Below are 14,018 nucleotides of genomic sequence, written 5' to 3'. Positions count from 1 at the left end.
GCCAACACATTCAAAATGCAAATTAAAGAAATTAACAAAGTTTTTTTTGTTTTAGAGGGTTCCACTAAATTAATTATCCATAAATCATCCAAGACAAATTAGCTAAATTTATTTTTGCTCTAGAGGGTTCCACTAAATTATCCATAAATCATCCAAGACATAGCAACTCGAAAAGTTAAGCTCTATTCTAGAGGGTTACAACTAAATCATCCAAGACATACTAGCTCAAAAACTAAGCCATTGTTTAGATTCTCTTCTCCGATACCAGTATTAATTAAGTTAATTATTTTCAATGTCATCTAAGAGACATGAAAATTAAGCATAAGTGACAAGTAGGTGACACCTCCAATTTCAAAATGAAATGCCATTCTTTAGTATGAATAAAGGAAAAACCAATCCAAGAAGAGAGAGAGAGAGAGAGAGAGAGAGAGGGAGGGAGGGGCAGGGGGCATGTATGTGTCCATGCACCTACACACATAAATATATACATACATATCATACACATACTTTTTTGGGGGGTAAATCCATTTGTCACTTTGCACAAAATTCAAAATCCAGATGGAATGGTTTGCAAGTGGCCATAATCTCCCGCCATTTCCCTAATTGTTAATAAATTGCTTTGAAGGATTTTTTTTTGGTGCGATGGCGGTTCCTGAGGGCAGCCTAGGAGTAATTCGCATTGCTAAAGGTTATTCGCGACTCGCCAACAACGAGGTGCACATGTTGCCTTGCTGTATCAATTACAATGGACCTGCTCCAGTGTCAGACTACTTTAGACCCAAGATTGCAGGTACGCTGTACTCACGGCTATATCCGATGTTCCACTTTCTCCTGAGGTTTCCCCGTCACTGTTTTCCTTTTCTGGTTCCTCTTGCAACAGCGAATCCTCAGTGTGGCTTGTTGAAGCGAATTCATATTTTCCAATTGCGAGGCCAACGAGAACTCCATGAAAGTCCAAAAAAGTTGCTATCAGGATATATCTCTTCCTTGATAAAGAGGGAGGGTCAATTGGCCCTACGAAATCGATACTTAATTCTTGAAATGGATGTGTTAGTATAGGTGTGAGCGGTCAAGTACAATTACTCACTCTTTCGGCACGCTGGTAGGCATACAGGGGGAGGGAAGGGAGATGTTGCAGAGGCCCCTATTCGTTCCCTCACCCGACCTGCATTTGCCTTGGCCAATAGGGGACACAAATACTTACAACTTTGGCCGCTCGACAGTAACTTTCACATCCCCCAGTAGGACCTACACATACGTACCTATAGCAAGAAAATATTAAATCTTAAATTTTCTGAAAATGTGACCAATTAACAGCTGGACTTGCGCTATTGATGTATCAGTTCGGAAATACGATCTGAAGCTGAGAACAGAGGTGGCATCTGAAGCTGAGTACAGGGACTGATGGAGGTGGCAGCTAAGATTTCAAATCCCCAAAATTTTGCAATGGCAAGTTCATATCCAAACCAGGGCAGGGAGGCAATTTCGATGTTGTGAACTGATGCAATTTGACAAGAGATAGCAACAAGAGAGTGCTAGAACCTATAGCAATTGTTTCTTTCACAGCGAAAGAGGCTTAGGGAGAACCTGCTCCAAATTCTAGCAGAAAATTGTGTTCTGAAACTTGAAGTAATGCAGAAATTTCAAAGAGAAGAAATAGAACTGGTTCAGACATGTACGTACTGTAGACAGATTCTAGAAGGAAGGACAAGGGAGAGAAAGGCTGCCACACATGGGCAGCGGCAGTGATTTGAGAAGTACACTGTACCTAATATAAGTTTCATAATATTTTAAAAATGTACAATCTATGTCCACTGCACACATGAACAGGGTTCTTGCACCTTGATGAAATGGTAGCAATAAACTATACCCTATTACTTGAAAGTAAATTGAGAGACGAAGATTGCAGCATACATAAAATTTGTATTGAATCCAATGGTCTCTCATTTCTCAGATTTTGAGAGACTTGAGCACAAATGACCATGAAGGAAACCCTAATGGCACATGTGCCTTTCTGTAGGGTCGCATGATCTTCAAAAGCCCTACTGCACAAATGTTGTGCTTGTGCAATAAAGCTTTTAATGTCCTTCCATGTGTCCATGGCGTGTACCTAATCTTTATCCATGTCGATATTGGTTTGGAGCTTCTTTGTGGAAGAAAGAAATGTCTAGTTTTTAATTGTCATGTTTGTAAACAAGGAGTGATGATGATGTCAGCATTGATTCATGAGTAAGAAGGCCGCACAACTAAATGAGGGCAAAGCTTCCTACGTGAAGGGGACCTTTTACTTTTTGCAATATGAAATTTATCATCGCTATGTGATCCATGACTGGTTACTAGAAATTTGTTTAGTTTTTATGTGTATGGGATTTTCTAGGTTTATGTGCTATTCTTGATAATTAACTGACCTATCACAATGCTTGCAGACAAATCCTAAACACTTAATTAGGGAACATGTTCTGAAGTATCTTTTTCTTTTTCTGGATGAGAGACTAGCAAATATTTGGGCGGGGCACAAGTTGGGTGGAGGGGGCTGGGCAAATGTGGGAGGTGGGTTTTTGTGCTGAAAAGAGGGATGAAATGCAGTCACAACTGCAGCCCTTGCTTGAGCTACTTCTTGGCCCTCACTCAAGCCATCCAGAGCCACCCTTGGATTCTATGGGATATTAAGATTCCTTCGTTTCTTTATGTAACAACTTGGCCTTTGATGACTTGTTGTTCCTGTTTTCCTGTTTTTGGAGCCTACCATTTCCCCGTCCTTTAACATTACTCTGTACCTACCTATTTCAGAGAAGGCCTAATATTGATACTATGGTAAGATGATTCGCCTCATATAAATGAGAAAACAAGCATAGGATTGCTTCGAAGTAGTCATTTTTCGTACTTTGATGTTTAATTCTGTGTGTGTGTTTTGTACCTATGTTTCTCAAAAAATTCCTCAATTTATTAAGATTGGAAATCTTTTAGACTTACGAAGGTGTATATTACCAAAATGATGTTGAGGTGCTTGGTTATGACAAACTCTGTCATAGAAGGTGTAGAAGTGAAGGAAGCTGCCTTTCGAGGGAGAAAATTAATTGGCTGCACAACTGAGCTTCCACAAGACTACTGTGGTAGGTTCTCTCTCTGTCTTCCCTCTCTTTCTTATTCCTCTGTGTGCGGGCATGTCCACTCACTTATGTGCATGTGTGGTCTGTGTGTCTCTCTCTTTGCTGTCTCTGTTTTTTGTCACTTTTTGCTTTACTTGTGTCAAGAATGTTTTGTAGAAATGCTGGTGTTTTTGGTTAGATAGCTTGCCTATTTCTCTAAGCTTTGGTCTGAAGTCGCTTGGATAGTCTACGAGGAGAAGTTGAGCCTGCATATCTGCCTAACTTATAGTTAGGACCTTTGAAAGTCATTCTTTTCTGAACCTATAATCACTTTTTATTGTGGTGGAATGCTAGGACTTGTTCTGGAGAAAGATACTTCTGCTGGAGACTCTGCAAAAGCAAGGACGTGGAATGATTGTGCTGGTCTGCCAGATATCTGGAATGCAAATGCTGTTTTTCAAGACCTTACATACTGGCGTCATGATGACAATCCCCACTTTGTTGATGATGGACGCAAAACCCTAGAGTGGTTGCGCTTGGCATCAGTGGTACTGAAAATCCTGAACAACAGGACAACCCTCCTGCTAGGATAAGATGTTCTTCAGTATGTTTTTTGCAATTTCCCGTTCTTAAGAGCACTCATATAGGGCATAGTCTATGTGAGCAGTAAGATCCAATTATCAGTCTTGAAAATAATATCTCAAGCTATTGCTTGTAATATGCAATGCATGCTTGTCAAACATATTCTGTTATCAGGTTTTTTTCTCTAGGTTGCCTAGCATCTGCTAGTGGTTTTCTTCAAGTTTTCTTATGAACAACAGGACAACCCTCCTGCTAGGATAAGATGTTCTTCAGTATGTTTTTTGCAATTTCCCGTTCTTAAGAGCACTCATATAGGGCATAGTCTATGTGAGCAGTAAGATCCAATTATCAGTCTTGAAAATAATATCTCAAGCTATTGCTTGTAATATGCAATGCATGCTTGTCAAACATATTCTGTTATCAGGTTTTTTTCTCTAGGTTGCCTAGCATCTGCTAGTGGTTTTCTTCAAGTTTTCTTATGGTTAATCCACTATTGTGTCTGTTTGCTAGATACATCAACCTGTGCCAGCAGCAGAAGTGATGGTGATAATGAAACAGGATGGAAGACCTGAAGGTAGCAAATGCAATCAATTTTGTTGACATAAGTCTTCAGTTGCTTCTATGGCAGAAAGATAACGATTACTGATTTTGCTGTCATGTCAAATTATATGTACAGAAAACCGAGCTTCAGGACATAAAAGAAAGTTGGAGCACACATGAAACAGATATATTAGTCCCTTATTGAAAGGTGCTATCATGAAAATTGGTGTGTGCTTAGCACTTATAAAAAAGGAGTACGTCTGTTGAACATTGTAAGACCTGGTAGACACATTTGTGCTTTTAAGGACTCATGTTTTGCCAGAGACCAGCAGACAGTCATGATATCTTTGTATATTGAAATGTCACAGTTATTGACTGGTGGAGTATCCTAGGCAATGCTGTTACGCTGTCACTCAGCATGTAGGCATGTAAAGTTAGTCATTTACTTCTTCGCCTGTGAAGGGCTGGGAAAAACTTTGCATGAAGGCCTTTTGTTTAAATGGTTGCGGGGTATACATTGCAAGGTTGGGATTTCCATTTTAACCTCAGATCTACAACCATCTGGTGGAAATTGCATGCTTGATACGGAGTCACGAGTCTGGAGACAATTACTATTCTGTGGGTAATAGTGCCAGGGAAAATTTCAATGCATGAAACGGGCCTCTAATCACTCAGAGGGCAGTGGAACTAAACCTTTAATCACTTCAGCACTTATTTACAGCTCACAAAGCATATATCACAACCATTAACCATTGCATGATCACCATTTGGCATTTACCCATTTGTTCACAAACAAAACCATTGAAAAAGGGATGGAGGCTAGAATGCCCTTGCGCAACAAACATAGACAAGTGCACGCGATTGGCCCCAAACACCGTGGCGCCCCTTTTGGTATTTCTTTATATTTCACAGTGAAATGATTACAAGTTGCATCTGGGAGACCTTTCCTGCAATTGAGCATGCAGCCCCAATTCACTAAGCCTTCGCAAGGCTTTCAAGCATAGAACACCATCACATAAGTGCACTTAACCCATAGGCTCAACCCAAAGGCATTCTCTCTTCCAAGTGCAATTTCATTGGCTGTTCGGATGCAATCACACTGCATCCCAGCTGCACTCTCTTTGAGTGGTTTTCAGATGGCATTCACAAAGCTTTTCGAAGCTCCAAAATAAAACCTGCAAAGTATCCAAGCAAAGAATGACTCATGTAGCACTGCCTGGGCGCCTGTGAGCCAAGAAAGAGGTGGCACACGAGACCAACCAATAGCTTATGGCAAAAAGAATTGTAGCAACAAAATCACAACTCACTAAGTCCTAAAAGCTTGAACCAAGTCCTCAATCGCAAAGAGGACATAGTAGCCAATGCCCAATTGCATTCTTAGCCAAAGAGGGGTGCAAAGGCATGAAGAAAGAGCATTTACAAGAGTCAACCAGCAAGAATTCCACTGAAAAATGCGAAAAGAAGCACTTCTGTCGCAAAGAAATGAGAGTTCTTGGGCTCAAAAGAAGCGTGCTTCAGAGAGGAATGCATTGAGAAGGTTTTGGAGAAGTTTCATCGTCAGAAAGTCGTTCAAAATTGAGAAAAATCAGCCAACCAGCGTGTGGGACTACTCGAAATTCAACATAAAGCTGTAGCTTTGTAAGAGGAGAGGCCTAGGAGGCGATAGAAGCAAAAAGGTTAAAAAAAAGCCACTTTTGCAAATTCGACCAGCAAAAGAAGTGCTCAGCTCTGCTCGTTCTACCAAACACACAGAGGGAAAAGCATATCACTACAAAGGGGAGGCAGAGGGGAAGCCATCGGGCCAAACGGAAGTCGAGGAATCCAAATGGGTGAGGAGTTATGAATAAAAACGGAATTCAGCTGAAGGAGGCTGAAAAACCAGTTCAAAATCTCAACAAAGGGAGAAGATGAGAGAGAAAACCACACATGTGAAGTTTAGAAGGCCCAGGAAGGTCCAGGAATGGCAAAGGAGTGGATGTGTGCACCTTATTATTGTAAGCATATTCCAGCAAAGGCAAATAATGCTCCCATTTGCTTTTGTGGTCTGAGACATAGCATTTAAACATATCCAAGATGGTAGAGTTTTCCTGCTCCGATTGTCCATCAGACTGAGGGTGAAAAGATGATGAAAAATTCAGCGTAGTGTCCATATTTTCAAACAGCCCTCTCCAAAAGAGGCTGGTCATCCTCGGATCTCTATCACCGATTATGGATTCAGGCATTCCACGATACTTGAAGACATGATGCAGAAACAATTTGGCCATTTGATCTGCTGTAATTTTCTTTCTTACTGGCACAAAGTGGGCTTGTTTGCTAAACCTGCAAATTATTGTCCACAATCCATCATGTCCAGTAGGAGTACGTGGAAGATCAAACACAAAATCCATAGCTATGCTTTGCCATGGTCTATCCGGAATTAGCAAAGGGTGTAACAACCCAGGTGCCTTCTGCCTGTCAAACTTTACTTTCTGACAAACCATGCATGTTCTCACATATTCTTCCACATCTTTTCTCAAAGATGGCCAATAAAAGTATTGCTTCACTGCTGTAATTGTTGCTGTAATTTCCCTATGTCCTGCATATGGAGGAGCATGACTTTCCATTATGACTTTCTGTCGCATCTGATCAGTGACACAGAGTCGTCCATGCATCAAAATGAAACCCTCTTTCAACATATAGTGATCATGCCTTTGACCATCAGAAAGCTGATCATAAATAGTTGAAAAATCAGCATCATTAACATATTGATCTTTCATCACATCTAACACATTGTTGTAAGCAATGCTCACTGCTGAAACATTGGGTTTCTAGGAGTTTGCTTCAGGCTGTGGTTTCTTGGAAAGTGCATTAGCCACGACATTTTTGTTACCTGGTACATGTACAATTTGAAAATGAAACACCGAGAGGAAGTTAGCCGATCTCATGTGCTTTCAGATAATTTTATCTGTGTGTTTCCACATGCATCACAAGTTACAGCAAAGGGTTTTGCAAGATCTGGCAAGATAATAACTGATTCATAGCACAACTTTTGCTTTAGGTCTTCAAAAGCTGCATTTTTCTTTGGTCTCCACTGAAACGGTACAGCTTTCTTTTGTAAAGCATGCAAGGGAGAAGCAATTTTTGCAAAGTACTTTATAAACCTCTGATAGTATGAACACAACCTAAGAAAGCTTCTGACTTCATGCAGATTTTTCAAAATTGGTCAGCTCCTTATGGCCTCCACTTTTGCAGGATCCATCTTGACTCCATCCTTTGACACTATATGACCAAGAAAATGAATCTCATGCATAAAGAACTCACTTTTCTTGGTGTTTATTAATAGCTTGTGTCTTTTCAACTCTTGAAACACAATAGTGAGGTGTTTCCTATGCTCCTGCTCATTTTTAGAGAACACAATGGTGTCATCGAAGAAAGTGCCCACAAACTTTCTGTGTGCTCTGAAAATTCTGTCCATCATTCTATTGAAAGTGGCAGGTGCATTAGTCAAACCAAAAGGCATCACAAGGAACTCATATAAGCCAAATGAAGTGCAGAAGGCAGTCTTGTAGACCGATCCAATATATCATCAATGCGTGGAATTGGAAAACGGCTCTTAATTGTGACTTTATTCAAAGCCCTATAATCAATACACATTCTCCAACTGCCATCCTTCTTTTGCACAAGCAACACAGGGGAATAGTAAGGAGAATTACTTGGTTGTATTAATTCCTTTTCCAAGAGTTCCTTCACTTGTGACATTATCTCTTCCTGTTGTGCCTTACTGACATGATAGGGAGGTATATTAGGCAGTGAGCTTCCTGGAATTATATCAATTTAATGATCCTCGGGCCTCTTGGGAGGTAATTCTTGAGGAAGTGCATCTGAGAAACAATCCTGAAAATCTAAAATAAAAGCAGCCCTTTCTCTATCTAAAGCAGAAAGAGTAGAGCTTTCCTGAACTGGTTGGCTATCCTCTTTGACAAAAATCAAGTACGTTGAAATATGATGCTTTATTACATTGGAAATACAAGAAGCTGAAACTACAGGGATGGACTCCCCTTTCAACTTTACATCAAGTACATGATTTTTGCCTCTATGAGTTAAAGAAATCTTCTTGTTTCTCATCTGCACATCAACCCCCACCCTGTACATCCAAGGCATCCCAAGCAAAGCATTACACTCTGGCAAAGGCATAATGTAGAAGTCCTCTGCATCCTGATATCCATGGATATGCATCCTCAACTTGCCAATAATAGGAGTGACAGATGTGTTGGCCATATCACACATGCCGGATGGCCCCATTTCCTCAGGCTTGATGCCAAGTCTTCCTGCCATATCAGGAGTTATGAAATTCGCCTTTGCCCCAAAATCAAAGAAAAACAAACAATTCTGATTTTTTATTTTTCCCCATGCTCTGCACATCTCAGTCTTTTTCATTTCCTCTTCATCATGTCCATGTGGCAAACTCCCAATCACATCTGGAAGAAGTCCTGCGGAAGGTTTAGGCCTTTTGCCCTTCTGATCAGCCTGTTTATCACCATTCTTATCATCATCTGACCTATCTCTTTTCTTGAATAGGCAATCATAAAAGCGGTGTCCCTCTCCTTTGCATACAAAACATTTGTTTTGCTCCATGAGTGACTTTTTCTCTTCATCAGATAACTTGGTACGGGGCTGTTTATTAGGCTGTCCACGCCTGACCAGCTTTGAATTGGGCTTTTCCTCCCTTTTGAAACGGTCGTTTGCCATAATTTTTATTTTCAAATTTGATGTCCTTATCCTGGTGTTTGGCAGCTCGTTTGTTGTCTTCTTTCTTGCTGTCCATAAAGCCCAAATTCTTCTCCTGCATTCATGCATATGCTGTCCTTGCATTCTCAATTAATTGAGTCATAGAACCCACCTTGGTTTTGATGCAATAATCACGTAGCTCACTAGGCAATCCACAACAGTACCTCTCTATTTGCTCTTTCAAAGAAACATGCCTATAAGAGCTCAATGGCAGCAAAACATCCCAAAACCTCTCGGTGTAATCATCAAGATTCTTGCAAAGTTTGTATGGCAAGTCATGCCAGTGTGAAAGTACAACTTTAAAAGTTGGAGTAAGCCAAGTAGAAGAGAACACTTGCTTAAATTCCAGCCAAGTAGCAGGTGCATCTCCATGAAGCATAAGGTTGGTGTACCACTTAAGTGCATTGCCTTTCAAAAATGTGGCAACCTTCCTCATCTTGGAATTCTTCTATAAACAAACCCCCAAGAAATGCAGCATCGAACTGTTGAAGGAATGTGAGGGCTTTGTACCTGTCCTGTACTCCATTATATGTCTCAAACTTGACATGAGAACCATCGTCCTTAAATTCTTTATATACATTTGATATTGGCTGTCCCAAAGATGGCTGTATATTTGCAGCATTCCTTTCACTAGGGAGAGCCATGCTTGGCTGAACATTAGGCATGGGAGCATATGCTGTGGCTTGCATGCCTGGCTGCATTCCCACATTGTCATACATGGCTTGCTTTCTATGCCCAATTGGCAGTGAAATCAACATAGCATCAAAGATAGAATCTGTACCAAAATATTCAGGTTGCTGCCTCAAATATGGCTGAGGTGGTTGAGCCACATTTATGGACTGCACATTATTATTTTGAGGAGTAGAAGTACCCAAACTAAGGCCTTATGCTGGCTGCTCATACTGTTGCACTGGCTGTACTTTTTGTACCTCTTTCTCAAGTGCTCTTTTGGGTGATTCCTCTCTCTTGGAAGTCACTTTCTGAGTCATTTTTGACGGCTGTCCCTCATGGGAAACTGATGCATGAGTGTGCGGCCCGCCATGAGAAGCTGATGCATGTGTGTACTCACTCTTTCCGTGCTTGTGCTTTCTTGATTTCTTCTTCTTCTTGGCATTTGTTTGCACAATCTGAGCCAAATTTTGAGCCAGCTGAGTCAAAGCAGTCACTGCACTTGCAAGCTGTGCATTCAACATAGTAGCATCATCTGACTCACTGCTAGAACTAGTATCATTGTTGAGCTCAGTTGTAGCTTCATGTGTGGCCTACTCAAAAGGCATTTGTTGTGCTCCGTGCAGCTGTACACTAGCTGGATCATTAAGGCTTTCCTGCCTTCTCCTTTGAGGAGTTGTGGAGCTCTCTTGCTCATGGGTACTCACCATGTTTATCATTGTAATATTCAGCTGTCAAAAAGTGCAGCAAAGATATCCTTCCACCAAACTATCAAGGCCCACCTCTTGAGAAAGAGTGTGTGGTATCCTGGCAATGGAACCAATGAAACCGGCCTCTAATCACTCAAAGGGCAGTGGAACTAAACCTTTAATCACTTTAACACTTATTTATAGCTCACAAAGCATATATCACAACCATTAACCATTGCATGATCACCATTTGGCATTTACCCATTTGTTCATAAACAAAACCACTGAAAAAGGAATGGAGGCTAGAATGCCCCTACTCAACAAACATAGACAAGTGCACCGATTGGCCCCAAACACCGTGGTGCCCCTTTCGGTATTTCTTTATATTTCACAATGAAATGATTACAAGTTGCATCTGGGAGACCTTCCCTGTAATTGAGCATGCAGCCCCAATTCACTAAGCTTCACAAGGCTTTCAAGCATAGAACACCATCACATAAGTGCACTTAACCCATAGGCTCAACCCAAAGGCATTCTCTTTTCTGAGTGCAATTCCATTGGCTGTCTAGATATGCAATCACACTGCACCCTAGCTGCACTCTCTTTGAGTGGTTTCCAAATGGCATTCACAAATCTTTTCAAAGCTCCAAAATAAAATCTGCAAAGTACCCAAGCAAAGAATGACTCATGTAGCACTGCCTGGGCACCTGTGAGCCAAGAAAGAGGCGACACATGAGGCGAACCAATAGCTTATGGCAAAAAGAATTGCAGCAACAAAATCATAACTCACCAAGCCCTAAAAACTCGAACCAAGTCCTCAATCGCCGAGAGGACATAGTAGCCAATGCCCAATTGCATTCTCAGCCAAAGAGGAGTGCAAAGGCATGAAGAAACAACATTTACAAGAGCCAACCAGCAAGAATTCCACTAAAAAATGCAAAAAGAAGCACTTCTGTCATGAAGAAATGGGAGTTCTTGGGCTCAAAAGAAGCGTGCTTCAGAGAGGAATGCATTGAGAAGGTTTTGGAGAAGTTTCATCGCCAGAAAGTCCTCCAAAACTGAGAAAAACTAGTTAACTAGCACGTGGGATCACTCGAAATTCAATAGAAAGCTGTAGCTTTGCAAGAGGAGAGGCCCAAGAGGCGGTAGAAGCAAAAAGGTCCAAAAAAAGCCAGTTTTGCAAATTCGACCAGCAAAAGAAGTGCTTAGCTCTGCCCGTTCTACCAAACGCACGGAGGGAAAAGCATATCACTACGAAGGGGAGGCAGAGGGGAAGCCATCGGGCCAAACAGAAGTCCAAGAATCCAAACGAGTGAGGAGTTATGAAGAAAAACAGAAATCAGCTGAAGGAGGCTGAAAAACCAGTCCAAAATCTCAACAAAGGGAGAAGATGAGAGAGAAAACCACACATGTGAAGTTTAGAAGGCCCAGGAAGGTCCAAGAATGGCAAAGGAGCATGTAGAAGGCACTAGAGCCACTTGGAACTCTAGGGGGGCCACTGAAGGTACATGGCCCTCTAGGGGGCCCATTAAAAATGCCACATCATCATTTCCTAACAACCACTCTTCCTTGGAATGCCTTTGGGCCTAGGGATTAATTACGCTTATGTGCTAGGCACCATGCCGCATTTAATTACACATTATTAAGCCCATGCTTGGACTTTTAAAACCAAAGTTGTCATGGTCTTGTAGTACATTAAAGTACTTAGAATTTCACGCCACCATGACAATGCATGATTTTAATTATAGGAACACATGAAAGCCTGCATGACTATTTGCATGAGAGCTCAATTTGAATTCAGTGTAGAGGGCTCTCATGTTGTCTTGCAATGCATATATAAAGCCATGGTCATGTGAGGTGAAATTCAAAGGTAGGCCTGAGTGCTGGTGACCAAAATCAGAGTGATAGGAAAAATATGTAAATCCATGGTCATGTGAGGTGAAATTCAAAGGTAGGCCTCAGTGCTGGTGACCAAAATCAGAGTGATAGGAAAAATATTGCTTGCCATAGTGCGCAGAGGCAAGGGTTAGAAGCATGCTTGAAAATAAATGCAAAGGATTACTAATCATGCTTGACCAAAATCAGAGTGATAGAAAATATATGTAAATCCATGGTCATGTGAGGTGAAATTCAAAGGGAGGCCTGAGTGCTGGTGACCAAGATCAGAGTGATAGGAAAAATATTGCTTGCCATACTGAGTGTTTGTTGGTGACCAAAATCAGAGTGATAGGAAAAATATGTAAATCCATGGTCATGTGAGGTGAAATTCAAAGGTAGGCCTGAGTGCTGGTGACCAAAATCAAAGTGATAGGAAAAATATTGCTTGCCATAGTCCGCAGGGGCAAGGGTCAGAAGCATGCTTGAAAATAAATGCAAAGGATTACTAATCTAGAAAGTAGCATGCTTGAAAATAAATACAGAGGAGCTCTAATCCACAGATTAAGAATCTTAGCTGATGCTACCTAGCATGCCACCAAGATTTGCACATTATAGAACTCCTGAAACTTACAAATGTTCAGTGTTTGATGATCCATTAATGTGCACAGTAAAGGAAATTTGCTTATAAAGCCACCCATTCATTGCATTTTCACCTAGGAACTGGAACGGCGATTGGATTGCTCATGCTTTTATGGGTAACCTTTTGCAAAAACAACCATAAGGGAATCGGACCTTTGGCAGTCCCTCTCTAACCTTGGCATATCTTGAATCTTGATTCAAATTTCACACTTTGCCTGTCCACCAACAGCGAACCCAGTTGTCAATCATCCAAATGTACAAGAGGGCACTTGGTAGAAATGCAATTCCTTGGAAGTCAGTTCTGCATCTAGAATAACCATTCTTCCTACTCACAGTAGTTCGTTCATTGGGCTGCTGCATCTCCATCTGGATGGCTTGCATATGCATGGCCATTCCAATCATTTCCATGGGATCTAGGAAGGGTTGGCATTGTATATGCAGGGGGTAGAAGACTGAGGTGTCCCTATGTTTGTTTGAATGTTGGAAGGCTTGGATTCTTGATTGTGGATTCCTCCTATCTCAATTCCCTACTATAAATTGTGGGACTTGCTATAGTAGAGTGTCACTCATGTGAAAATTTTCGTGTGACTAGGGTGGATCTTCCTCTGCTGTGGCTCACTGTAGCGTTCCTCTAATGGAACCCTAGCTGACCGGGATATGGTCCTGATCTTATAAAATTTTGGCTTGTCTTGTCCAAGGATCTTCAATGCTCAAATGCCAATGTAACAGGCATGCAATCTAGGATGCTATGTAATGCACTTGCACATGAAATGCTACTAAATTTGAGCTGAAATTGAACTTGTAGGGAAAGGGTAGAGAGTGGAGAGTGAGAGGACATGGGACAAAGCAGCACTTTGGTCCAACTAGCACCCCTTCAGTAAGAGGATTTTCTATATTAATTCTATAAGAACAGGAGCATGAGAGAATGTGCCTTCTACGACGACTGGTAATGTGTCTCTCTCATCCTTTTTAAAGTGCTTTCCTATTGGCTGCCTCCTGAAGGCTGAAACGGTTTAAGAGAGGTTAACTTTTGCTAGAACTTGAGGGGCTCTATTTCTGGAGCTACTAGTACTGGAGCTGCAAACCAAGGGGAACTTGTGTTGGCTTTAAAGTAGCTAGAGTCAAGTTTCGATTTCCTGGACTTCCGAAAATTGCTCTATTCGAG

General features: G+C 41.3%; 1 protein-coding gene across 1 annotated transcript; it reads left to right on the top strand.

Moving 5' to 3' along the window:
• The first annotated feature begins 588 nt into the window (after positions 1-588).
• Positions 589-4,711, top strand: LOC147882926 (ribonuclease H2 subunit C-like protein). The gene is made up of 5 exons (XM_087401013.1): positions 589-790; positions 3,021-3,113; positions 3,444-3,637; positions 4,182-4,245; positions 4,348-4,711. The coding sequence occupies exons 1-5, from the start codon at positions 643-645 to the stop codon at positions 4,389-4,391; spliced, it is 543 nt and encodes a 180-aa protein (XP_087257139.1). The 5' UTR covers positions 589-642; the 3' UTR covers positions 4,392-4,711.
• The last annotated feature ends 9,307 nt before the right edge of the window (positions 4,712-14,018 follow it).

This window comes from Dipteris shenzhenensis, chromosome 29 (genome assembly GCF_047967505.1).
Source record: "Dipteris shenzhenensis isolate YYH24624 ecotype China chromosome 29, Dip_SZ_1.0, whole genome shotgun sequence".
Lineage (NCBI taxonomy): Eukaryota > Viridiplantae > Streptophyta > Polypodiopsida > Gleicheniales > Dipteridaceae > Dipteris > Dipteris shenzhenensis.
Note: the sequence above shows the minus strand (reverse complement) of the source record. Positions and strands in the feature narration are given on the sequence as shown.

Bases quoted from the DNA above. Each gene is read 5' to 3' on its own strand.
- LOC147882926 (XM_087401013.1), top strand. From the start codon at position 643: ATGGCGGTTCCTGAGGGCAGCCTAGGAGTAATTCGCATTGCTAAAGGT. The intron at 3,114-3,443 runs GTAGGTTCTCTC...GTGGAATGCTAG, and splicing joins GCTTCCACAAGACTACTGTG to GACTTGTTCTGGAGAAAGAT. The intron at 4,246-4,347 runs GTAGCAAATGCA...TTATATGTACAG, and splicing joins ACAGGATGGAAGACCTGAAG to AAAACCGAGCTTCAGGACAT.